Source organism: Cyanistes caeruleus, chromosome 4 (genome assembly GCF_971803275.1).
Source record: "Cyanistes caeruleus chromosome 4, bCyaCae1.hap1.1, whole genome shotgun sequence".
NCBI classification, from domain to species: Eukaryota; Metazoa; Chordata; class Aves; order Passeriformes; family Paridae; genus Cyanistes; species Cyanistes caeruleus.
This window is the reverse complement of record NC_141704.1, coordinates 40422503-40449019: the sequence shown is the minus strand read 5'-3', so window position 1 is coordinate 40449019 and position 26517 is coordinate 40422503. Positions and strand designations below refer to the sequence as shown.

Genomic DNA, 26517 nt, shown 5'->3' with positions numbered 1-26517 from the left:
TATAACTAATAGTATTTATTCATATTAGGAGTTATACTTTAAAACAGCTATCAAATATAATAAAGGAAGACTCTGCTTTGGAATCTTTTTCTCTTTGAACTATCAGTCTGTGGTGTAGAGCTGTAGTCTGTAAAAATAACTTCAACTGCCAAATTTTTATAGTAGATTAAACTTAGTGAATATAGATCTTTATATGTCACCATGCAGAGCACAATTTTAAGAATTTTTAACCAGTTTTGAAGCACTATAGTGTGCTTCCTTCCTGCACCTTCTTTTTGGAATTTGCAGTCTCTTCATCTTTGGATATTCCAGTTGATAATTTTCTTATTTCCCTTTAGGTGTTTCTTTTTCTCCTTTTTTATTCACTTCCATGTCTTCTTTAGTCTGCTGTTAAAACAGATATACACAAAATTCTGTGCATAATTTATTAAAGTAAAACTACATGCTCCTTCAGAAATATTTTAAGAAGTAAAATTTCAACATGAAAGATGAGATAGAGGTTCTCAGCTTTCAAGGCAGCTGTAAAATGTATGAATGGTTTTTAGGATATCTTTCAAACATTTTGTAGTCTGAGTCCTTTCATGGATTCAGATTTCAGCTGGTTATTATTCAGCCGTTGCTGAAGCTTCACAAACAATCCAGCAGAGAAACAGATAGATCAAACTCATATGGTCTCTACTGTGTTTGCCTGGTGCTAAAATCCAAAACCTGCCTTTTGTATCACTTAATTTTAGTGTAAACATTTTGCTTTAATATAAATATTGTTATAAAACAAATAGAAATCACAGGTTATTTATTCAGGCAAAGGTACATGACAGAAAACAAAACTATAAACTGCTCTTTCAGCTATTCAGGATTGGTCAGTCTTGCAGGTTTGGAATGAGGAAGTTATACAAGCACTTTTACATTTTTTAGGTGGGCATAGGCATGCCAATTCTCATAAAAAGACTAAATTGTAACCATTTCTATCAGTTACCTGAGTGGTTATTTTAAATTTAGAGAACTGTTTTGCTTGTGGATTTCTTTTCCTCCAAGCTGGTGAATTAGAAGATCCTGAAGTATATTTGCCTGTAGGGAAAACATACACATTGTTTCCTAATTTCAGCCACAATTTCAGGAAAGACTCCCTTAGTCTGATATGTAAATTAAATATTACATTGGCTGAAGTTTCAATGAATGCATCAGGTGAGTCAGACATTGCATCTGAAACATGAGCTAGTATTAAAGGAAGACTCTCCCTAGAACTTTAAAGATAATTTGCAATATTGTAGCATTTCCATGAGGCTCATGTGATCATCCAAATGAGGAGATTCTGCTATGGACATCCTTGGTTTTAACAAAGGGAGTGTTCCTAGGCTAAAGACTGTCCCAAATATATCAATAGCTTCTGTTTTATCCCTGCCTGTGAAAGCCCTATATACAAGGCTATATTATGTTTTTGTGCTAGACAGATCATTGTGCCTCAGAATATACTGCTTAATCACCATTAAAGCATTAAACCATTTTCTAAAAAAACTGATTTAAAATTAATATTCTTAATATTCTTCTTTTAATTCCATCTTAATGTGATTAATTAAAAGTATTAATTACTTAATAATCCTACAATTTTCAGTTTATAAACAATGTGAAAACATTACCATAGTTTTCTGTCTGTGTCCAAAATCTCCTATTGTTGTCAGGCTGATTCTTTTGTTTGGAGCTTTTCTGACCATAGGATTCAGGTACTGCTGGAAAGAAAGGCAGCAAAAATGTTAATGATTGTTCTTACAACAAAAATGTTGATTCACATTTTTTCAAAAATGTTCTATACTTTTTTAACCTAGAAATTTAATAAAATGCATTCTCACATAAAGAATGTTCTCTCTATAATCCCTATACCACCTTGTTCACATTTAATGAAAGCAAACAATCAAAAAAAGAAAAAAGACACAACTACTTGTCCTCAAGACAAAACACCAATGTTGGAATTTCTTTCACTTTACTTTATTCACCTTAAAGTAGGCATTACTCTGTCTGAAGGAGGTCCCTGTTATTAGAAATTAAGACAAGGAGGCACCTCAAAATGGAGAATGAACCCAGCTTAAGAGAGATGACTGAAATTGGCAAGATGAAATCACTTTTTTGATTTCTGATTATTTAAATTATTTACCATTAAATCTGTTGACAAAGTGACAAATGGGAAAAAAAATTATTCAGAGAAGTCATGGACACAGCAACTGAAAATTCAAATAAAGCCCAAATGATGTACTAAATTGGGTGAGGCTATATGTATTAGCAGAATAAAAATAAAGCAAAAGATGTAACAAATCTGAAGCACATTGCCAGAAAGAAAGATGCAAGACTCAGAATCCCACCTGTAAGTTTCCTGTCAAATTAATGACATAGCATGTACCATCAAGAAGACAGTAGAGTAAGATGAAGGAAAGTACCATCCTTTACGAACAGCAGAAAGAATAGATTCAGTCCTCTGTCCAACATAATTTATGTGAAAAAAATAATACTAATGTTAAATACAAAGATTTACACTGCATTTAAATTGATAACAGAAGTGTGAATAAGACCCAAAACCTTGTTTATTCAAAACAAAAAAAATAATCCTAAATAATGAAAATAAACACAAATCCATAAAAATGAAAACTCCAGTGAAATCTCAGTTATAGAAATATATGCTGCAAAACAAAGTCATTCTTTCATATCCTACATGAAAAATAAGATTGAACAAGAAACATTTCTTGAGACACAACTAAAATTCTACTGCAAAAAATACTTCTACTATAAGCAGTTAGAATAAAATAAGAGCTTAAAGGTGGAGTTTTCAAGGTTTATTAACTATTTGAAGAGAATAAGTCACATAAGACATGCTGTAAAAACTGGGAATCACTATATTTGTGCACATCACCATTTCATTGCATCCATGAATTCCTGCTGTAAATTCATGGATGCAATGAAATGTAAAAAATTGTGGCTCAATTATTGTTCATGAATATCCTGTCCAACAAATTGTAAAGCTTTATAAATCTTTACATTTCTGTCTACAGACATGGCTGAAATCTACTTGTGAAAATTATACTTGATCAAATTTAGTCATGGTTGTATTTGGGCATTAATAACTTATTATTCACCTGCAGGGACCCAATTGAATGCAGTACAATATAAACAGGCATTTTAAGAATTCTGTGTACACAAAAACCCACCTGTAGATCCATTGAATTTTGGTTTTTGAGTGACAGTCCGGTAGACTACATAAGCTGATCGTCGAGGTTCTGGAGAATTTAAATGAGTGTATCTTCCAGTTTCTCTCCCATATGGACTCAAAGAAGCAGTTTCAACATCCTTACTTTGACCCCTTTGTTGATAACTTGGTTTTATTTTGGGGTCTGGAGTATGAATTCCTAAAAGTGAAAATACAGCCAAAAGGGTTGTCTTATCATTCAGAATTGCACATAGTGCAGGCAAACGGAGACTGAATAAGCTTTGAAGATAAACCAGTCCAAGTGTGGGATGTACATATTTGACACTAAGAAAAGAAATTTCCTAGATAGTGCTAAATCATCTCACAATTTAGTAAACGGGAATTAATAAACTGATGATTTTTTCAAAATACCTTTGCCAGTTACTACATTAGCTGAATTTCTTCGTTCCTCAGAAATCCTTTTATTTTCCTTTACTTCCTTACAGTGGTGGTTCTTTACCAGTTCAGTGTGGTTTGTTTCTGAGGGATTAAAATGACACATATTCACTTTTTCAGAATGCACAAAAAGTGTTCATAGCCAAGAATACTGTGGTTTGTTTTGAAAACATAATCTCCTGCTTCATAAATAGGTCCCTTTGGGTGGAACATGGTTTCACATGCTAATTACTGTAAAAGTGTAATTCCCCAGAAGGAAAGCAGAAGTGTCTATATCTCCTCTAGCAGAAGAAATCTTGAAGGCCAACTCAAAGATTAACTCTAAATTCAAAAATCAGATCATCCTTTCTCTACACTGCATAGGTGCAGACCTCTGGAACACCCATGGCTGAGCCCATGGAGACCAATTCACACACTTCAAAGGATGCCTGACTGAACTGTGAATGACTTCTACCTGTAGCACCTGGATACACCCTGGACATGTGCAGTGCATGAACATAACAAAATACTACGAATGATGGTGATAAATTAACAACAGCACTAGTTGCATAGGTAAGCCCACTTCAAACTACAAACAGAACTTCATTGGGAAAGTTGCATTGTACAGTAACCACAGAGCTCTTTTCCTGGCCCTGCTTCTCTTTGGGAAGATGAGGATTTGCTCTCCCTTTTTTCCTGCTAACGTAAACAAGCACTTGTGGTTCCTCTCATTTCAGATCAAAATCTGGCAGAAATTAAAAAGAAAATGAAAAGAAACTTCTGCTTCAGTTTATGGGGTACTTTAAAGACAAAAATCTGTCCTTTTTTCCCCTTTAAAACTGCAAAGAAATAACTGGATAACAATGTGCTCACAATAAAATTTTATACATTGACAAATACATTCTGGAATTCTCCTGTGAAAAGGTTGAAACTTATCATTAAGGTACTTTTGTGTAGGGATTTTAATTTGCTGTGCATGACTAGTTTTTGATAAACACACTTTATCACAAGTGTTATGGTCTTAACTATATTTTTACTGGTTTTATTAAGTCCTCTGTTCTGGGAGATAATAACTACAGTCAAATCTGTTTTACTTGTCTGAAGTGGAAAGTGCACAGCACTCCCCATGATCTAACGTGAGCATCAAAGACTTTAGTAACTCAGGGACTCATAATTGAATCTATCAGAGGATGCAAACTAGCTGAAAGAAGCAGAATTAAACCATAACATACAATTGCTGTCATCTTGCATTGAAAGAAATCACTCTGTTAATGGAAATTTCACTTCAGATTGGTTTTACACAAGATAGATAATGTTCACCACACTTGCAGAGGAACAAAAGTAATCTAATCTAAAAATATGCAAATATCTAATAATGAAGTACCTTTCACATTGGGATACTTTGACGTAATTGGTTCCTTTTCCCGAGGTAGTGCCTCAAATCTGTTCCCATCAACAAATGTGGTCCTCTGCATCACAGAACCACCACCTCCTGTAGGAAAGGAGTCTCACAAAGTTATCTGTACTCAAGAGCACCCTGAGAAAGGTGAACAATGCAAACAGTCTGCTTTTTAAATGGCATGTTTTTAGCTGGAGTAGAAAAACACAATGAACACAATGAAACCAAATAGCTGATTTAATAAGGCCCACAAAAATTAGAGAAAATGGTCTGTTAAACAGAGTTGTTAAATAGTCTATTAAAAGCTTTAAATATATATAATTGTGAACAGAGATTCAGTTATTGAATTGTGGCTCAGTAGTAACTGTTTATACAGACATAAAACATATATAGACATAAAGTATCTTTCTAAAGATACTTTTGTACATAAAGGTCACAGGAAAAGATGTAGACTAAAAGATACATTTCTACTCTGCAATAGTTCTGGAGCTAGAAGACACACATAAGTTTGGTCCAAGCTAGAGCAAGCAGCCCTGCTTGCATGGTATTGCACTATTTTGCATCTACAAATAGGAAAATAGGGGGGAAAAAAAGAATACTACAATTATTACTATTTTTATCAGTAATAATTATTTATAAAAAAAGGATTGAATACCACTAAGTATTAAGGAAATTCAGGAGAATGGGACATTATTCAGCTTTAATGACAGGATTCAATGCAGAACTCAATTGCTCAAAATAGTATGTTTGCATTATGGTCAAGCAAGTTTATGCAAAGGGATATTTAACATTAAATAAATTAATTTAACAGATTAACAGATCCATTAAACAAATTGCAGGATTGCAGCTTCGTTATTTTTCTGTAGGATAACTGAAAAATACAAAGCTTATTCACCTTAACTATGGATAGTCTCACAAAAGTGACAGTTTTTGAAGGCATTTTCACTTCAGACAGTCACAGAATCATAGTCACAGAATATAAGAGTTGGAAGGGACTCACAAGGATCATCAAGTCCAGCTCTTAAATGAATGGCCCATACAAGGATCAAACCCACGTCCTTGGCATTACTAGCACCAGGCTCTAATCAGTTTGTCTGCATCTCTACACTTGCTTTTTCATAACTCCACAGAACCCTTTCTTTCCCAAAATCAACTGTAATCTGCATAAAGGATTTTGTCCTGTGCAATCCTAAAATAAGCATAATATAATGAGTTTTATTGTTAAAACTAATGGTTCAGCATGAGATAGAGTGTCTAGACCATAAAGATCATATAATAACTCAAATGCAAAATGGGGAAGTTTAATGCATGCATATTTAGTTATTTACCACATGATGTTCAGCAGTGAGAAGCTGATGCTACAGTATATTACCTCCAGTCTCAAAGGATTTCTGATCTGTTCTGGGAATACTCTCTATTGATATTCTCCTTTCTGAACTCTCTTTTTCTTTCCTTGTATTATTAAATCTTGTAGGAATTGTGTTACCATCACCTGGAAAGGCAACAGAATGATTAGCTGTGTGTAAGCAGAGGTAATGGCACTGACACTCTCTCCCACCCCTATGAGCCAATGATTACTTTAGTGCAATTTCTCTTAATCTCTCATTTCATAACCTTCTTTCTCTTTTATTATTTGAATCCTATCTAGTGTAACTGATGTCTATCTTTCATGTTCTGTAAAAAAATATCATAATTCATAGGCTAAAAAACTATGACTACAAAGTAAAGACCCAGATATAAATTACCTGCTTATTCATGAGCTTCTCACTACCCATGAATTATATTTATTAATCCTATCTAATTGAATTTATGGCATTTTCAGAATGCATATCATTATAGTAGCTGAAGCCTCAGAAAACTCAATAGAAAAACTGTTTTTTGGAAATATATCTGTATTTTTCTCTTTATGCATCTAATGATAAACAATGACACTTCTTAAAGGGTATGTTCACACATTTGTCACTGAGTCTCTCATCTATAGTCTCATAGAGTCTCTCATCTATGTATTTATTAGAAATAATTTATCCAAAATATTTTAATAACAAACATTTCAAATTTAGAAATTAGAAGAAAGTAATAAATGAAAAACCACAAGAACTGGGGTAAATGTTTAAAAATTTGTATTATTTTATGTTAGATAGTCCAGAATTCAAAACAAAATGTAACTCTTTTGTTCTTCTCTTTTACAAGACAATTGAAGGAGATATTTAATCGAAATTTAGTTATAGAAAAGTTTGATTTAACACTACATTTCAACATCAAGACACCCAAGATAGCCAGCAGAGATCATGGAGCACCTCTGGAAAAGTGGCTCATCTCACCCTTTGGCACTTCCTGGTGATTCAATAAAAATGAGATTCATTTGAGCTCTTGTTTCTCTCTATTTTCACCAGACAGCCTAGATGAGAAATTTAAACTACATTCCTAACCTTAGGATGGTTAAATTCAGACTACATAAACCTTTGCCATGAAATTATATGAAATACCTATATTGTATGTGTCAGGAAAGTACAGATTGTGTTAGTAGCCCATTTCTACCTTTTCCATCCACAACTGATGCAGGACATCCCCACGAGTGTGACTATATATATGGCAAAAAAGAATGAAGTGTTTTTGTAATTTGTTGACAAATACAAATATGGTTTTTGTAATATTTTATTTTCACTAAATTTAAAAAGTGGGGAGGAAGTGAAAACTATGTAATAGTTTCTCCCTATTACAGCAATTTTAGAAGTGGTAAATAGAGTCCAAAGAAATCAAAATACTTGCCTTTCTGCAAGTTTTGTTCAGTAGTTTCCAAGGGTAATAACTCATCTTGCCACAGTGAAGACACAGTTTTTGTCGATTGGTGTTTGTAAGGGTTCTGAATCCCATAATACTCTCCTATACATGCCCCAAGAGGGGAAAAAATAAAAAGGCCTAAAGTTTACTGTATTGGAAGCATTGCCTTCAAGGAAAGAATGATTAATTTCATATTTACCAGATTTATAGCATATATCCCTTATTGCTCTTTCCTCTTCAATATCTAAAACAGTCTTAGGCATCCAGTTAGAAACATCTGCAAGAAATAGTTGTAAAAGATTACAAGATAACTATAAACAGACTTTCAATAATTCTTAATAATAAAATATGATAATGACTTTTATTTTTGTCATTGATTATTTTTGGTTTTGACTGCAACCTGTGCTTTTGGACTGAAAAATTATGATTCAATATTAGGTATATTCAAGTGTGATGGGATTGCAGTTAAAACACATTTTAATAAACAAATGTTTGTTAACTCAAAAATATTCCAAAATATCTCAAATATTCATTTTCAAAATAATCTTTCATTTATACCCACCAGAGAGTGCTTATCACAAAACCAGGGCCCAAATTACTGCCATGTAATGCCTGTTGGCAGAGCAGATGAAGTGAGTGCTCCGGATCTCTCTCAGTTAAGGTTATGAGGATTAACAAAGCCCTACTTTCTATATTGTGTAAGTGAAGGCTGAAACCAAGTTAGGAAGCACTGACAGGCTGGTCTACCAGACAGCCTGATAGGCAGTGGGGAAGTGAAAAGTGGTTGGGGCAGCACAGTAATTTGCTGAATGTATGCCTGAAAGCGGGTCATTCTCTCATTTGTCACCCTCCAGGAATGTGTCATTTGTTCCATCCCTATGAATGTCTTATCTCTAAGTGAGATACAGTCAATGGCTTAACTGTATTAACCTGTGTGTGTGTATATATATATATATAAATATTCAACTCAACTGATGGAGAGTTTTACATCAATTCTCTTTGCTAGATTTAAGAATAACTTCCTTTAAAAAATAAGACTGTCTACATAGTTTGGTAAATCAGCTGAAAAAAATTACTTAAGGTAAAGCCACACAAGCATCTTTTGTAAAAAAACTTGAGACTTCACCTTTAGTGACGAGTGCATACAGCCCTTGTTCAAACACTTGTTTGCCAGAATAAAAGTACCTCCTAAACTTGCAATTTCATTCCAAAATTTTGAATTGTTTTTGATGGCCATTTGAACTGGATCACAAGTGTTAGAAAATACTACCTTGCTCATATCTGGTGACTACCAGTTCCAACATTTTAAGGATTAGTTGAAAACTAGTTCCAAAAACTTTTCAACAACCCTTTTCTAAAAATGTAATGGTTATCATAACAAATCAGTTGTGAAGTATATTGCAAGAGCTGACAAAACCCATTCAACTTGCTTATAAAAGGAAAAAAGAACTGTTTACAGTTGTCTTCTTCATCATCATCCTCGTCATCATCTTCTTCATCATCCTCTTCATCACTGAGGTTTATAATCAGTGGAGGGTGAATTGGTACTAAAATATTCTCTTGACTTCTGAGTGAGTCCTGACGATGGGCTGGATGCAGAATGCCTCCTTGGCCATCCTGTTTCAATGGGACATCTGCAGACAAGAACATTAGATTTACTTTGTTACAAGGAAACTAAAGTATCACATCCAGGTTGACAGCTCCTCTGAATGGACACTGGCATTGCTGAATACAGACTTTTGAAAAGAGGAACATTTTCATCACTGCACTATTTTAAAAATTTGCAAATATGCTGTATCAATCCCTAGAGCATCTGCTTCAAAGAATTTAGCAATGCTAAGCATAGAATTGCTCATTTTAAATTTGAATACATTTTATTATCAAATATATCAAATATCAAACTAAATCTCAGCTTTCATTACGAGGTACAACATGTAGATTTTGTGAGAGAATTTGAAGTTCACAAAAATAATTTACACCTAATCAGAAAAAAAATCAGAAAATAAATTATTTTCCTGAGGAATTTATCTCCACACATAATATTTTCAGCAAAATGGCTTTAGTATTGAGATAACATTTTCCAAGAGCCATTGTATTAATTGACTAAAAAGAAAAATTATGAAAGATGGTGTATCTATGGGTATTGTTCAAGCTGACTACCTTGCAACTATACTATTCTGTGTATTATATTAAAAATAAAATAAATAAAATAAGTAATAAAATAAATTAAAAATAAAATAAAAAGTTGGATATACCTTCCAGTCTAAAAGAAAGTGTGGGCATTTTTCAATTATTCCAGTTGTTTTTAATCTTGTGCATCTCTTGCTTGCCTATGAGCAGCATGTGTATCATGTTAAACCTTTTCTTAAAACATGGTTGCAAATCAGATTTGTTGTATCTCATGTGAGAGACGTATAAGATACAACACTAACTTGATGGAGCCTTTTTCACTGTTCAGAACAGGCTATTTTTAGCTCCAGGTAGACTAAACCAAATCAAACTTAAATTTGTTTAACAAGATTTTTAAGTATAAGAATGAAAAAAAAAAAAAAAAAAAAAAAACACGTTTAGTATTTACAGTGCTATTGTGGTGTACACAGGCTTTGAACTTGTACATATTTCAGTAAAAAGTAAAAGGGTTTAGTCTGTTTTCTAGCTGTGATTGCCAGACATTGCTCTTACACAGGATACCCTTGCCCACAGTGTCTTTTGGCTAGTCTCTGACTTGCACCACAGCCAAAAACATGCCTGTGCTGTGTAAATGGGAGCTGTGCTGAAGGCAGCATAGGCATTCAGAAAAACAGGTCTTGTCTTGATCCTGTGTGCTTACTTAGGCTCCATGTGCCCAGATATGACAGGCTACATTTTCCTGGGGCAATTTCAGGAACACCAGGTTTCACAGTGACTTGCTCTCCTAACTCCTGCTTCTGACATGTGTCTTTGTTCTTTGCCCTGGACTCTTACCCTATTTCCAGGTTCCAGCTGTCTACCAGAATTTCTGGTAGTCAAGAGCTCCTCTTAGAAACGGATGAGGGAAAAAACCCAACTTGCAATGGTGTAGTTTTCCACAAATAAAAGAGTGCTGCTTTATACATTATTACTGTACTTCAGTAACATGTAGCCAATGTTCAAGCCCAAAAATTTTATTCAAAACAACGATCTGGAAATGTATCTGCACAAACAGCTCTGGAATCTCATGTTATCTACAAGGGGCATCTCATCCATACATGTTGTGCTCTATCAACAGATACCAGTCTCCCTACAAACCTCCTCTTCCCACCACACACACTACTTTTGATTTCTCTTAAAAGTATGACCTGCATACTAACCATTTGAACTACTAGAGAGATTTAATCTATCAGAAATTCAAATTAAGCAACATTTTTATTCTATGGATCTCAGCAACCTAAATGTGACTTCATCTTTTTTATCACTAAAAGGTACGAAGATTCATAATATGACAGCTAAAATAATTCATGTGGCAATCTTATTCAAATTCCTTTCTTTCCCTTAAACTTGCTGGGATAGAAGATCATACCTCATTGATTTGCCATGGTGCATTTCTTGACCTTACATAAGCACTGGAAGGGCATTTTTTTCTATTCCGTTATTCTAATGAACAAATTGTCGAGAAAATATTTTTACTCACTGTTACTAGGTGGCAAATAAAGTCCATTTATATTACGGGGTTTTCTGTGAAAGAAGTCACAGCTTATCCTCCTACAGCCTACGGGCTCTGTCTCCCAGAAACAGGAGAACTTGCTGTAGTTTTGCTGCAGGAGAAAACAATTTTCAGGTGTTGTAAATATAACAATCAAAATGGAATAAATAGATCAGTATATGCTGTGTGACTGAATATATGACAGTTCACACTGCTATAAACATATGACCAAGATTTTGTGGGACCACATTCTTATAGCTTACAACATTTCAAATTATCTTTTATGACTTTTATCATAAGCTCTAGATACCTCTCAAGTCATTGAGTTAGGTCAAACAGTCTTCGGTGATGCAAAATTGTTTCTAGATTAGAATAAGGGTAAGACAGTCTACTTAGCTTACTGCAGACTTTTCATGAGCTGCCAGGAAGGAAAAAAAAATCTCTTAAGTCATTTAATTAACATGTCACTGAGTTTACTTTCTGTACAATGGAAAAATCATGTCAATCTCCAATGAAATGTGCTGTATGAGTGCAAATCTTGCACCAGTACTGCCTTACTATTAAAGGATATGAATCTATGGAAAAACATGGGGCAAGAAACTAAACCCAGAATGAGTCCCAACAAAAACTGAAAAAAAAATTGAGACCTGATGTTGGCACTGCTGCTATTACACTGCTCACACCATCTTTCAGCTTCAGCTGTTTTTAAAGATGACAAACAAAAACCTAATGGGAATAATACTTTGGGCACATGGATTTGTTTAATAATTATTTCTTTACTCATATATATACTCATACTGCTGCTGTCCCTCTATTGATCAATGTGGCATCAGCTAAAAAGTTTGCACAATACTGCAGAGATAGTACTTTCACAACATGAGTCACTTCTGTCAGTCATACATAAAATCATTGTTCTGCATCTCTGTCTTATCAGAGTTTGCAGTTTTTAGCATCATCTCTGATGATGCAATTCACTTATCCTTGTAACTTGAGGTATCTTTCTCAAACACATGATAAACTTTTAAGTCCAAAGAGGCAAGTGCACTTCATGCACTTTACCCTGAATATGGAAACTCAGATTTACATCCCAGATGTGAATGGCATCCCACCTGAGAACCGCAAATACCAGGTTGGGGGTTATTTCTGAATGAGTTTCTGAGTAACTTTTAAAATGAAAACAAGGCCATACTTGAAAATATTGGAATAGTTGGAAGCAGGTTTCTCCCAGTTCCAGACATTAACAACTACATCTAAGAACAGCATCTCCAAGAACTTTTGGATTGTAGTCAGTACAACTGGGCCACCCCCTGAGACACAAAGTCCATCTCCCAGGCATTAACACCTAACACCCTGACCCTTAAAAACAGATGGAATAACCAAGAGCCCTAAACCCATCCCTGGATTTTTACCAGGTGGAATGTAAGTACTTCTTTGAATTAAAGCTATCAGCAGTCAGGCAAATCATCTTATCCTGAAAGCAGTTTTCTTTCAAATACCAAACCTTCAGATGAAATAATACTCAGTGGATAGTGCAGCTAAAGCAAAAAATAGTTGAATGAAGCATGTGGTACCTTCTCCATGTGGTTGAACTGTTGAACTGAACGGAGAGCAGTTGTTAGCCAGGATGGAATGTTACATTTTAACAGTTGCCAACTGCTCCTCCAGCTTGGGACATCAGCATGATGCTGCTACATGACCTGTCCAGGCTGAACATCTTCCTCTCTCTCTATTGCATCCAAGTAAAATACAGAATATCAGATTGTTTCAAAGAGTTGCCCATTATGGTGCGTTTTTTAATGTGGAATGTAACAAACCAATTTAGTGAAGCTCAAATAATACCCAACTTCTTGCTGATGCAACTGTGGTCTTAAAAACAAATCTCTGATACCACAAAGATACTACAGCCTGCTGGGCAACAACAGTCAGAGGGAGGAGTGAGAATACGTGTGAGAGAAAGAACCCTCGGACACCAAGGTCAGGGAAGAAGAAAAGGGAGAAGGTGCTCCAGACGCCGGGACAGAGAGTGTCTCCTGCAGCCCGTGGTGAAGGCCATGGTGAGGCAGCTGTAGCCCTGCAGCCCATGAAGATCCAAGGTGCAGCAGGGATGGAGCTGCAGCCTGAGGAGGGCCCCACGCCAGGGCAGGTGGGTGCACCCAAAGGAGGCTGTGACCCCATGAGAAGCCCGCGCTGGAGCAGGCTCCTGGCAGGACCTATAGACCCAGGAGTCTACAGGAGTCTACTCTCGCAGGAGCCGCCGCTGGGGAAAGCGCAGCTGCCCTCGGTCGGGCTGGGCCGGGCCGGCCGAGCGGATCCACCGAGTCGCAGGGCCTGATGTCGGGCGGGAGGCGGCACCGCCCCGCGCAGCGGCAGCGGCAGCAGCGCCCCCGGCGGACTCCATTTCCCGTGGCGCACCGCGGCCGGGCCGGCGCAGGCGCGGCGGCGGCAGCGGCGGGCGCGGGCGGCCGGGGCCATGAGGCGGCGGGGCGCGGTGCAGCGCAAGGTGCCGTGTCTGTTCGTCACCGAGGTGAAGGACGAGCCCTCGGCCAAGCGGGAGCGACAGGTGGCTGGGGCAGTACCGGGACGGGAGGACTGGGGGCAGGCAGGTGGGGATGGGCCCGAGCCCAGGGAAAATCGCTGGGCCGCGGCGTGGAACAGCACGGACCGTGTCAGAGCCCCCGGCCACAGCCGAGTGGCGAGAAGGGTTGGCTGTAGATTTGAGGGAAGCTCACGGGAGAGGTTTGTGTATTCCCCGCTGGAATACAGGGAAGAATGGCCGTCTGAATGCCGTATCAGCTCAGCCCCACGCTTTTCCTGGCGAGTGCAAACAGGTGTCCACCCTGATGCTGTGTTTGCTTTTCCTCAGTGAGGGTCACTCCAGCATGACCATACGGGGAGCCTGTGCCTGTGTGAAACCATCCTGCCATTCCCGCCTGTGAGCCTCGTAGGAGGAAAAATTAGCTTGTATTCCCCCCCCCCCCCCTCCTTTTTTTTTTTTCTTCTATTTTGAATATCAGGCTTATGACCAAAAAAAATATGAGGCTGTGAGATGTGGACAGATTGGGGTGGCACTCGCCTGTCTAGCTGCAGACCTCCAATTTGTGTTCCCTGATTTTAGTAGCAGCTGCATAGTGAACTTGAATGCAGCTCTGGGTGACTTCGCATTGGTGATTGGCTTCTGGTTGAAAGAGCTGAAATTTTTGTCAAAACGACAGTAATGTAATCGTTTAACTCAGAGTTAAACCATCTCAATAATGGTAATGTAAGGGTACCTCTGTACACTGTTGATTCTTCGCAGAGAAAAACCTAACAGGGTATTAGATCTGGAACTGGCACATGCTATTTTTGTTTGGTTGGTTTTGTTTTGTTTTTTTTTATTTTTGTGCTGTCGCTTTGATTTGGTTTTGGTTTTTAAAGTTCAGGCAAGAATAAAATGTGATTATGACTGGTAGGGAAGAAAGAGAGTGGTAGTGCTGGTAAAACCAATGGGAATGTTTTCTCACTACTCTGAAATTTTTAATATAATCTTCATATATGCTGTTTGTTATGGTTACACATAACTATAATATGAAACAGTCACATCATGTAACACAGGTTCTTCTTTTATGAATTCCACATTCTGTTTCAAGACTTCTGCAATATAAGGACTTGTTTTGTGTTTTGCTAGCATAAAGAGTCCAGATTAAAAGACAAATTTGACTGAGGAGAGAAGAGAGAGGTATGATGATTAGAAGAGAAAAAAAATTGAATCCAAACACAACTGATTGTATGTTTGCATTGAAACTGTTTGGGAAGCTGTACAGAAGCCCTAGAAATTTGTACTAGTTCACTTCTTGTTTAAGATCCACAGATCATGTATTTCTTTGCTCTTTTGAAGCACAAAAGTGTTTAGCTGACATTGGTGATACTAAATGTTTAATATGAGGATGCTTTTTCTACCTTGCAAGAGCACACCTGCTCTGTGTATTGCACTAACATGGCACTATAGAATTTCATCTCCAAACTGAAAGCTGGGGAAGGCCTGTCATGAGGAATTTCTATTGCCACCCTAATGCAGGAAGGCAGATCTCAAAATGCTGCAGTGTTGGACTGGAGCACTTCTAGTTTATAGAAGTGGTTCTGTTGCCCTGTTTAGAGTGGAAAACAAAAGCATCTCTAAGTAATAATCAAGAATGGGAAAGAGGAAGAGACTTCACAAACAGATTGACTTGGTTCTTCTGTCTTAGAGTACTTTGCAAAGTATCAGGTTTTGAAGAAACTATTAGAAATCAGCTCTATAATGTGTAATCCTCAAAGAGCTAGATTTAGAGAGGCCAACTATAAGGAGCAAGAATCTGTATGATAGCAAGGCAGTAACATAGTCACTTGTCTTCTTTTCAGCCATTTAAAGTTTTGGCAACTGACACTATAACTGGAAAGGCATTAGAGGCAGATGTACACAATGCAGTTCCTACTGAAAAGGTGGATGGAACCTGCTGTTATGTAACAACATATAAAGGTAATCAGAAAGACCCATTTGCAGATTTCTCATGCTGACTAGAACTTGTTTTTCTTAGTTTTTACTTTTTTGTATGATTTATTTACAACTGTTGTGAGTTCAAGTGTCATTAAGCATCTTCACCACGAAGTAATAGTTATCATAGATTTAGAAGGTGTTTCTAGAGTTGTTCTAGCATTTACTCTCTAAAATACATGAAGTGTGATTTAAGTGAATATGAACATCCAGGAACTATTCCAGTTCTCAAACTTCCTATTAGTAAGTCTTCTTTGCAAACTGGGTCAGGTATAATAGAGTGTCTAATTTCTTTGGGGAAGATGTATAGAAGTACAGAGGTTGGGAGGAAATGAGAAGACTGTGGTTCGTTGACTCACTGGGGCTCGTGCCTTCACCTGCATTGTAAGGAAGCTCTGTATTACGCTAGGCAAGACTGTACATAGAATCTAAAATGGATTTGAAAATCCACATAGTGTACTTTGAATTTAAATAGTGGGTGGCTTTGCTGATAAAATTTCTCTAGTGGCAAATGGGAATTCCTATCTTTCCTGTTATGTAGTTGATTTCAGTACTTTGCAGGGTATGGTCACCTCAGTAAAATGCTGGTTTTATCTTTGGAAACTCCTAGGACAACCCTACCTATGGGCCAGGTTGGATCGAAAACCCACCAAACAAGGTGAAAAAAGGTTTAAACGATTCTTGTATTCATTGGAAGATTGCAAAGGTTAGTGAAGATTTTTCATTCTTTTTGACAGTATAAGTTAGCCAGTTAGAAAAACAACTAGGCTAACATGGGAAATATCAGTGATCCTTGTTCCAGTTTTTTTAAGCTCACCCTTTACATTGAAAAACTTTAAACTGGAATAGGTAGCTAATTTTTGAATCTTAATTTTTGAACCTTTGAATCTTACATTTTGAACTTTTAAATTTCTTAAAGGCTGAACGCATCTTTAAAATACCCTAATTGTAGACCACTTGAGTGTGACATGTTGGTGTTTGTACAAAGTAACTGGGATTACTGTCTATAAAACAAGGTTTAAATCAGTGGTATTTTGATAATTGCATTGAAAGACAACAAAGCAAAGTTGATTAACAGTTCACCAAAAACAAAGTATTGCATTTATATGTCTAGAATTTGTCTGGAATATTGAAGAGGATTTCAAGCCTGTTCCAGATACGTGGATTCCAGCAAAGGACATAGAGTTCTCTAATGGCAATCCTTTGCCTGATGAAAATGGACATATGCCAGGTACCTATGATGCAGCACAGGTAAAACTGGGGAAAGGTGTGTGTGTGAATTTCTGAAGTGAATTAGAATTAGTTCCAGAGTTAAAAGTAGTATTTAACATATTCAGAAAAAAAAAAATTGGAACGTCATTCGTTGACTATCCAGGAAGGCTTTGTTCTTCTGACACATGGAAATAATTGCAGTTTGCTGTACAAACTCACAGGCTTTCAGCTGAAGGCATAATTGGCACATTTGCATTCTTCTGAGATACAGTTTTTCTTTTTACTCTTTCTGTTTGTACTTAACTGTAGGGTTTTTTTTTTAATGCATGTACAGCTTCTAGTATTTACTTTGGTGAAATGTAGTGTTTTCTCATAGGTTGGGTGCCCGTGGAGAAGAATAGTAAGCAGTATTGCTGGCACTCATCTGTTGTAAATTATGAGGCAGGAATAGCACTGGTATTGAAACACCATGCTGACCCAGGGCTTCTGGAAATCAGTCCCGTGCCTTTATCAGAAATTTTAGAACAAACATTGGAGCTTATTGGGACTAATATCAATGCAAATCCATATGGTAAGTTTATATGGTCTGTTCTTAAATACTTTTTTTCTTTAGTGGTATTTTTGAGTGAAATCAGTGCATTTTCTTTGTGTAAGTTTTTTAAAAGAGTTTTCCAGTAGCAACCTTCATAGAAAGGAGATAAAGGGCTGGCTGAAGGAACTCTCACCCAAAAATACTCAGTTTAGAAAGCTGAGTTATCATGGGACTAATTATGTCAATTAAATCTTAGTTACTATAAAAATGCATTGCTTCAGTCTTTCAAAAATCTTTTGACTAGAGAAAAGTGTTGTAAATATTACTATTAAAATACTAGTAAAATTTTTAAAGTTTGTTTCTTGGAACCTTTACTATTTACACACTCTTTTGATGAATTGAAGTAGAAAGCTTTATTCAACCGTTTTTTAGGCCCCTAAAGTTAGTCAGAAGTTGCAATTTTTAAATTATGAAACAGGAAATTTTTAAAGGAAATGTAATTTAGACTAGATTTAAGTTGTGGCTCCTTCCTTTAAAGGCTTTATAGTGAGAAACTAATTAAGTATGAGCACAAGGGAGTTGTAACTTCTGTGCTTTGCTGCTAGGATAATTTGCAAGGATGAATAGGAAAAATAGTCCTACCTGGTCCTAAGCATTTCTTCAATTTGGACAAGAATTGCAACAAAAAGTTCTAATAGCTGTGTTCTTAGAGGAAGATTTATGTTAACATGAAAAGGCAATGCAGTTGTTAACAGCCCAGTTTTAAGTATTCATGAGAAGATATGCCAGATTTTCAGGAACTAAGGTGTTTGTGCCATTGATCATGATCTGAAGCATGACGGATTTAGCTGGTAGCTTTATGGTGACTGAAGAGGTAACCACAAGTTAAAAACAGACAACTCTATAAATCTGTGTGTCATGTTTATTTTATACTAAGGAGGAGGAGGGTTTAAAAAATATAAATGAAAACGTGAGGAGAGACAGTTGCATTTGGTACTTAAAGATGTAATTAACTGTTCTGTTAAAGACAGGATAATGTTGTAGTATCTAATAGAAGTTTACCTTTACAGAGTACTTTTAAGATGTCTGCAATAACAAAAGTGAGGAAACACAGTAACTAGGAGGAAGATATTTGTTTTTTTAAATGTAGGATTAGGAAGCAAGAAGCACCCTGTACATCTTCTAGTCCCACATGGAGCATTTGAAATAAAGAATCCACCTGCTTTGAAGCAAAATGACATCCTGTCTTGGTTTGAAAGCTGCACGGAGGGTAAAGTTGAAGGAATTGTGTGGCACTGCCATGATGGGTGTTTAATCAAGGTAAGTATGTGGATAGCACTGTAATAATTCATAAAATGTGAAGTACTGTATTGATTTTTTTGTCTTTTTTTTTTTTCCAGTTCTTTAATAGTAAATGAGTAGATCTCCAACAAATGAGATGACAGTAGAATTAGCTACTGTAATGACAACATAACATATTGAACTTTTTCATTCCCAACATGCTAACAAAGTAATTGCGAACATATTTTCTTGCCTGTCTGTACAGGCAGCATTCATTTTAAAGCTTAATTCTTGTATTTAAAAATTGAATTCTCGTAATGTAGACTAACAGAACAATTATTATTAAGAATGTGATTTTTCATTAATTAGCAAGTTTGTATTATTTCTGAAACTGTGGAGGACACCTTGGTTCTGGTTTGCCTTTTGAACTTTGCTGTTTTTCATGTTACAGAGGTAACTTATTCATGGTTTTAAGTGCCCTGATGCAGAGGATCCTAGAATCCACAAACACCCACACACTTCCCAAGCTGGAAATTGTTGCACTACTCTATCAAAATGGCTGAAATTATCTTCTTTCCTTTTCTTTTAGCTCCATCGCCATCATCTTGGTTTACCTTGGCCACTTGCAGAGACGTACCTGAATTCTCAGCCCGTTGTAATTTCTTTTAACAGAACTAAATATGACTGTGACTTTGAACCAAAGAGTTTGTTTCACCATTTTTCAGTGTTGGATGGACAAAGATTTGACAGACTCAAAGATATCAAGTTTGATGCTTGAAATGATTTTTTTCTTTTAAGTTAATTGTTGTATGTCCTGCATTCCTCTTACTTGTGTCTACCACAGAATTCTTCATGAATAGTCTTCTAGCTTAGGCAACAGCCCAGGTACTACTGTATCATTTTAAGTTTATCCTAAATGACTAATTTTATATAACAGAGATCTACCTTCCAGCATGTTTATTTTATGAAAAGTCCTTAATTTTGAACCCATTCCTGGAAACTGTTAGCATTGAGTGTAGGAAGTATGTTTTCTACTGCTGGCTGGTCCTAAAAGCTTTACTAATTAATGCAATCTACTGGAAAAGTTACATAGGTTGTGCTTCTACAAATGTAATTATTATGACACTATTGTATGTAGGTTTGAGACTTAGTATCAAATTTCTTAACAGTAGAAGGACATATTTCAGGTGGGACCAGAATTAGTCCTAAAATTTGACTTTTTTTTTTTAAAGTTGTAAAAGTTTCTTACATGGGAAAACTTCCTGGTATCATTTAACTGTATATCTGCAGCATTATACTATTATTTAAAAACCCAATTAACCTATATCCTCCAGGCACTTGCACTATTTTAGGACAAAGAGAGTAAATAATAAATAAGCTATTTTTATTCTGGAGAGCCTAGTAAGTGGAGAGAGACATGACTTGGTTTAGTAATTCCCATTTACAACTATGTCTCAATTAGGAAACTTCATCAAAGGCATATTAAGATAAGGTGTATAAAAATAATAAAGGTGAGACTGAATGATCATTTGAGTTGGCTTTATTTCATCTCTGCTATAAAAGTATACATCCAGCAATATTAAAAAAAAATCAATTATGTACAAAAATCCCAGTGTTTTGGCTCAAATAGTATAGCTTCATTTTCAGTTCTTGGATTTTTTAACACTGAGGTGAAAATAACCAGGGACGTAAAAACACACATCTAGCACACTGACCCTGAGTTCAGAGTTAAACATTATGGTTGCACAGGACAAGAGCAAATTATGTATTCTTACTGATCTGGGACTTGGCATACTTAGTATGCTGACAGTTTAAAGGATTATTAACTTCTAAGAGAAGCCCAAGGTTTCAATTTCACCTGACACCTTATTACCCAAATTAACTGTTCTGAATTAAAATACATTATTGCACAGGAGCTGGAACAGGTAAAACTCACTTTTATTTTGACTGTTGTGTATAGTGACCATGAACTGTTGAATAATCCAATTCTGCACTCTTAGGTGTGTGCAAACTCACATAACTTTAAGAGATTTGTACAGTTCAAAGATACAAAAAATGAAATTGTCCGTGTTTATCAATGATGAGGATACTGAACACTACCCCAGTCAACAGAACTGTTATCTGGATTATTCTGAATGCCAAACTCTTCATAAAGGTGCTTCAATCTCTCTTCTAAGATAATATTTTTTTTTAATTCTTCTTTGTAATTATATTTTAGGTCCTCAAGTTCTTCAAAAAAGGAAGGACTATAGGTTTCTAGTTCTCTTCTTAGCTCTTTTGTCTCTTCCTATTGAAAAGAATGAAAAGGAGTACCTTTATCCAGAACTTTGCTAATACCACACCTTTTTCTGCCTTTTTCATGAGAGATTATATGATAAGAGAATAAGGATCTTATCTAGTAGCAAAAAACTCTAGCCATAAACAGCATCTTCACTAAAAACAGGCTTTGTAAACAATGCTTAGAAATTGACTGTATCATTAAATATTAATTTAGCTATTAAACAGCTCTTTCTAGCTCAACATAATTTTGCTTATTATCTTGCCTAGGATGATCTTTGCAGCTCACCTTTAATTGCTGTTTTTCAAGCTCTGAAACTTCGAGCTGTGACTGGAGGTCAGCCATTTCTGTCATTAGTTTATCAATTTTATCCTTCTCTAAAGTTTCATTATGTCCTGCAAAAATAATGATTTTTTTCAATTAAATTTTAAGTAGTGAAAACCCATGGCACAAATAATCTTGTTTCAGTAATTCTGCATCTCCTGAAAGCTGAAACAGTTAAATAAAACCAATTATGATCACCAAACATTAAAGTCAGCTGGACTTTTCCTTAGTTCTTTTACAAATTAGGCAGTGGTGTCTAGTTCCTAGTTTACAGCCTCTTGCTCAAAATAATTGATTATGGAGATTTTTTATTGAAAATTCTCTTCAAAAAGCTTGTAGATGTACTCAAAAATCCAAGACCTTAATCTGCTGCAATTTACACAACTTTGGTGTTAATCTACTTCAAATAATTCTGTAGATTTATTATCACTTTGCACACACATATTAAGTAAAAGTAGTTTTAGGCCCTAAATACAAGAAGATTTTTAGGTATTGAAAATTATTACCACCTGCAGGACCTTCATTTGTAGAGGTTTGTCTTTCCTGCTTATAATCCTCCATCTGGTTCACTAGTTCTGCTTTTTCTTTCTCTAATTGATTATTAGTTAATCTGGAATATTAAAAGAATAGATTTTTTTTAATTATTTCAATATTTTAAGACATAAAATATTTAACTAAAAATTGCAGTGGTCATTTCCTGATTTCATGTATATTAGCTGAGATACTTAGTTTAGAAGTACATTACCTTAAAAGCTGAAGCTCCTTGATGATGTTTTCCTCTGACCCTGAACCTTCAGGAAGATGTTTGAGATGCTCAATCTTAAAAGAAAAATTAAGAAAGTTTTATTCTTGAAAACAGTATCCATGGCCCTGCAGTTCAAATAGAGTTCTCTTGGATACAATATTAAAAAAAGAATGAAAATAATACTAAGGATGTAACCAAACATTAAGCTATGTTAAAAAAAACAAAAAACTTGTTCATGTACAGTTCCCACACACAAAGCTAATGCTTGACAGCCTTTCCAAAGTTAGTAAAATCATTGCTATGTATTTAATGAAGAGCAAAGAAAAAAGTAGAAGTTAGATTTACAAAGAAAGTTGGATACATAGCTACACCAACGTACTGTATACATATGCTTAAGGAATTAATATACCTAAATCATTTAAATGCTTTAAAAATATTACTGATATGGTTATTTGCATACTTGGGTGTCCCAGTTCATTTTGAAAGACTGTATGAAAACCCTGTGATTTTTGTAATGACAGCCCCAGTGAGGGTACAGTGACTTGGGGTGACCTGCAAGTTAAGTTAGAAGAGGTCCCTGACTAGAGAGGGAGGGAGCCTCTGAAAGAGACTCCTGGTAAAGATGCAGGCACAAGAGTGGTTTAAATATGTGATTATATAGAGTTGCTGAATGCAGTGACAGTTCATGAACTCGTATGAGGCTACTGACAATGATAGGTTTTTGTTCTGTTACTACCTAACAGGGTAAGGATTTGGGTTTTTTTACACAGTCAGGCTCTGTTTTTTGAAACGTAATTAACTTTGATCTCATCCCTTCATCAGTACTTGAGACATGAAAGAAACTGGAAAGTGTCTTGCTCCCAGAGTAATATAACAAAATGAAAGGCTTCTATCTCTGTGTTAAATTCGCTGCTGGCATATACTTCATGTTAATAACACTGATGTTAGAAAAGGAAAAACAAGAAAAAACTAAGAAAGTTATTGTTTTATAGGAATAAATTCCAAGTTCTGTTATTGAACACATCTTTCTTACATAATATATAGACACACACATATATATATGACTTCCCAAATCAGAAGTTTTGTATTTTATACCTTAAAAAGAGAAGGACCAGTACAAATTGTCTGGGGAAGAAAATCGCCTGCATATAAATAAATGAGAAGATGGAAGCTAATGTAGGGGCAGTTCTAGGACTGTACCTCTGTACTTAAAAGCCAAAAGGTGATACATCTTTTAAAAGGTACCTAAGTTTAAAATTCATCAACTCTTCCACACGTACAATAGTACTTGTAAGACTACTGGAGACTGCATGTAAGGGACCAGACTGGAAACAGAAATGAGGATCCTATTTAGGATAGTGAACCCAGTACTCTCCTGCCCCCCACCAAAACTGGAGGGAATAGGGAAGTCTCTTCAGCAGCCTCACTGCAAAACAAGCTTGAAAGATTTAAGACCTTTTGCAGCATCTATCTAGAGGCTTTCATGTGATCACTGAAACTATAATAAAAAAACCCCTACAGAAGAATACAGTAGAAAAATAATCATATTCCTCAGACTGCAAATCAAGAATATGTACTGATAATATGTGGTAAACCTCATTAATTGGCTAAAGTATGCAAATATAGCAACTATGACTGAAAAAAAGCTATAAAAGAAAGGATTAGAAAAAAAACAAGTATTCTGCCACTACAGACATTATTACAAAGACAAATTAAGCATTCTATTTCCAGAGTTATCTAGCTAAATTTTACTCACTTGTTCTTTCAGGTCTTGTAAATTTTTATCAGCGTTGTGCTCACGTTCTGTTGCTTCCTGAAGCAGCCTTTTAAGGTTAGCAATGCTTTGGGTTTTTTTAGCAATATCTGTTTCCATTTCCTTCAACTTAGTTTCCTGCATTCTGACAGTATTTTTATTTAAAGAAAAATAAGAGCAGAAGTTAATACTTATGCAGAAACAGAGATTAAAATATCTTTAGGAGAATAAATGCTGTAAAATACACCCTAAAATATGTTTGGGGCATTTGCCTTGAAATAACCACTGGACTGATAAATACAGTTTGCTGAAAGAAGCATAGCAAGAAACACATCTAATCTTAGAATAAAGGTTTTTCTAGATATTACACTGTTGTGGTTCTCTTTTTGTGTCTACATTTATTAAAAGGGGACAGGAACATTTTTATGCTATTGCACATAAACCCCAAATACCTGCTGATGAAAGGATCCATGTTGCTGATGCAGGGTATACACTAGTTGGATCTTACTTCAGTGTTATACCTTTGAAAGTATTTTTATAATGATTTATGAAAAATAATGTACTGAAAAAAGGACTAATGCAGATGCAGAAGATGAAGACTCCAAGGCCAAACTAATCTGCAGTAAATTGTTTACCCTGGAGGAAGAGCAGTCTGAGGAAGATTCCATTTTGCTTTGAGCTTTACAAGGCTACAAAAAGGTTTGTGTAGAATCTGAAATGTTGGAAAGTACCTCTGGAGATCATGTAGCCCCCTCTCCTATCTGAATCCATCTGGATTTTCAGATAGCAATACAGTCAGTGTCCAACACCTTGCTACCTGCCAAGGAATCTTCTGAAGGGTCACTGGGATGACAGCCCTTTGTTTGCCCTATGAAACACTTTGTGTTACCACGTATATGCATTGGTAGATGCGCTGGTGAGGTGCATTGCATGTTAAAGTTCCCCAAGGAGCTCTAGGTTAGTAAGGTTATGTTATTAACTTACTTTAAAGTAAATGCAAATAGAAGGCTTTAGTCACATGAGTTGAAATAGGCAAGTACAATTAAATGTGACCATGTATTTTGTATTTATACACAACTATGTATCACTCTCAACTAAATAGAGCCAAGTAGAAATGTTTTTGAAAAGAGGTGAAGAAGAATACTGCTGAACCAATATGGCAGCTGTTAAGGGCCTACTATCTTCACTGCATGCTCATAGCCTCCCTCTGCTGTGGCAATCAGCTACTTCTGTCCTGTCCTGCAGTCAGTTCTGCCCTCCTTCCTTAGACAAATTATGGTTTCATCTGGCCTTGCACAGAGACGTTTTACCTCACTGGATAGTTTGGGGGAAGGCTAAAAAAAACCAAAATGCTTTTTGAAGTCTCAATGAAGAAATGGCTCAGCAATATGTCAGAGTAGCACTGGACTCCCCAAGGGCTCCTGTGGGAGCGCAAGACCGGGAAGGGAATAAAATCTTGGACATCAACAGTGTTCTGACCTAAGATAAAATTAAACAAGTCTCTCTCCTGTCCAGCTGATTTTTTGCCCTAATAAGTTTACTGTCAGAGGTTCTGATTTTGTAGATACCTTCCATTTCTGTTTACCACTATTAAAGAGTACTTTTTAACATGTCAACTTATTTCACCCTGAAGTCATCCAGAAGTCCAGGACTAAGTATTTATTACCAAAAATTTGCTCTCTGCCATCCTTACACAGGACATAGGTTGTTTATGTCTCTTAATAGCATAAGCATTGTATCATTTTTCTGTCCTTTTATTACATTCCCAATTCCTACCTTGTTACAATGGACTTCCAGCCTCTGCTGTCAGCTCCATCAAGCTGGCTCTCAGCCAAATTTAGCTTCTTAATGGTTTCCTCCAGCTGTACATTTAACTTCTCATTTAATATCTCCAAGTTATTCTTCTCTATTCGTAGCTTCTCTCCACTGTCAGCTTCCTATTGTTCAATAAAAGCAAAGCGTTGTGGAATACTTAACCGCACATGAAGCATGGTATTATCTCAATCGACAGTGGGACGGTGAGTGCTGATGTAGAGGAAAATGTCATCAAAGACTACAAGCACTACAACTTCCAAATTTGATCTTGGGCTAGTCCTTGGATATCTCCTTTCCACATATAGTAAAATAAATCTGTCATGGCCATATCAGTGTTGTATCAACCATTAAGTAAAAACCATATACTTACCATAACCAGTGCCTAGTGGAAATAAAGGGATGCATCGAAACGAACATACCTTTTTCAGTTCTTTACGCAGTCTTTCATTTTCAGTAATGAGTTTTTCCGTTGCTTTGGTTTTAGATTCAAAACGCACACTCAGCTGGCCCTCCAGATCAAGTTTCATTTTTTCCATTTCAGACTAAAGATTAAACAATTTGTTAAAACCCATTTACATTGCTTAGTAGAAGATTTTAGATTTCCATTTAAAGCACAGTG

At 36.0% G+C, this 26517-nt stretch overlaps 3 protein-coding genes across 11 annotated transcripts in view; 1 reads left to right on the top strand and 2 right to left on the bottom strand.

Annotated features, from left to right (window-relative positions):
- Positions 1–13892, bottom strand: ZC3H11D (zinc finger CCCH-type containing 11D). 7 transcript variants are annotated; one of them, XM_086887796.1, is made up of 13 exons: positions 13659–13892; positions 13020–13174; positions 11437–11560; positions 9245–9421; positions 7987–8064; positions 7776–7889; positions 6379–6498; positions 4992–5099; positions 3605–3712; positions 3195–3392; positions 1638–1727; positions 977–1068; positions 1–387 (listed from the first exon to the last, which is right to left on the bottom strand). In XM_086887796.1, exons 2-13 carry the CDS (start codon positions 13026–13028, stop codon positions 325–327), a joined length of 1281 nt encoding a protein of 426 aa, XP_086743922.1. In that variant the 5' UTR covers positions 13029–13174; positions 13659–13892; the 3' UTR covers positions 1–324. The 7 variants fall into 7 exon arrangements, with proteins under 7 accessions (XP_086743922.1, XP_086743923.1, XP_086743925.1 ...); XM_086887797.1 differs by having other exon boundaries at positions 1638–1724; XM_086887799.1 differs by having other exon boundaries at positions 1638–1724; positions 13263–13755.
- RLIG1 (RNA 5'-phosphate and 3'-OH ligase 1) lies at positions 13878–20511 on the top strand. 2 transcript variants are annotated; one of them, XM_023933046.2, is made up of 7 exons: positions 13878–14008; positions 15826–15943; positions 16569–16664; positions 17073–17189; positions 17547–17741; positions 18853–19022; positions 19573–20511. In XM_023933046.2, the coding sequence occupies exons 1-7, from the start codon at positions 13919–13921 to the stop codon at positions 19759–19761; spliced, it is 975 nt and encodes a 324-aa protein (XP_023788814.1). In that variant the 5' UTR covers positions 13878–13918; the 3' UTR covers positions 19762–20511. The 2 variants fall into 2 exon arrangements, with proteins under 2 accessions (XP_023788814.1, XP_086743927.1); XM_086887801.1 differs by having other exon boundaries at positions 13883–13972.
- The window catches only part of CEP290 (centrosomal protein 290), a 50360-nt gene continuing 44348 nt past the window's right edge, over positions 20506–26517 (bottom strand). For both annotated transcript variants that reach the window (XM_086887790.1, XM_086887791.1), the window contains exons 48-54: positions 26318–26440; positions 25860–26020; positions 24087–24228; positions 22331–22404; positions 22092–22195; positions 21550–21656; positions 20506–21270 (exon numbers count right to left, since the gene is read on the bottom strand). In XM_086887790.1, the coding sequence (XP_086743916.1) occupies positions 21058–21270; positions 21550–21656; positions 22092–22195; positions 22331–22404; positions 24087–24228; positions 25860–26020; positions 26318–26440 (924 nt within the window). In that variant the 3' untranslated portion in view covers positions 20506–21057. The remainder of the gene's footprint in view (positions 21271–21549; positions 21657–22091; positions 22196–22330; positions 22405–24086; positions 24229–25859; positions 26021–26317; positions 26441–26517) is intronic.

What these genes read in the sequence shown, in the direction of transcription:
- ZC3H11D (XM_086887796.1), bottom strand. An exon ending in TGATGATGAAGAAGACAACT is followed by an intron (nt 8,065 to 9,244) that starts GTAAACAGTTCT and finishes TATTTCTTGCAG; the next exon opens with ATGTTTCTAACTGGATGCCT. An exon ending in GAAATCCTTTGAGACTGGAG is followed by an intron (nt 5,100 to 6,378) that starts GTAATATACTGT and finishes CCTTTCCTACAG; the next exon opens with GAGGTGGTGGTTCTGTGATG.
- RLIG1 (XM_023933046.2), top strand. Translation starts at nt 13,919, where the DNA reads ATGAGGCGGCGGGGCGCGGTGCAGCGCAAGGTGCCGTGTCTGTTCGTC. An exon ending in TTATGTAACAACATATAAAG is followed by an intron (nt 15,944 to 16,568) that starts GTAATCAGAAAG and finishes GGAAACTCCTAG; the next exon opens with GACAACCCTACCTATGGGCC. An exon ending in TTCATTGGAAGATTGCAAAG is followed by an intron (nt 16,665 to 17,072) that starts GTTAGTGAAGAT and finishes TTATATGTCTAG; the next exon opens with AATTTGTCTGGAATATTGAA.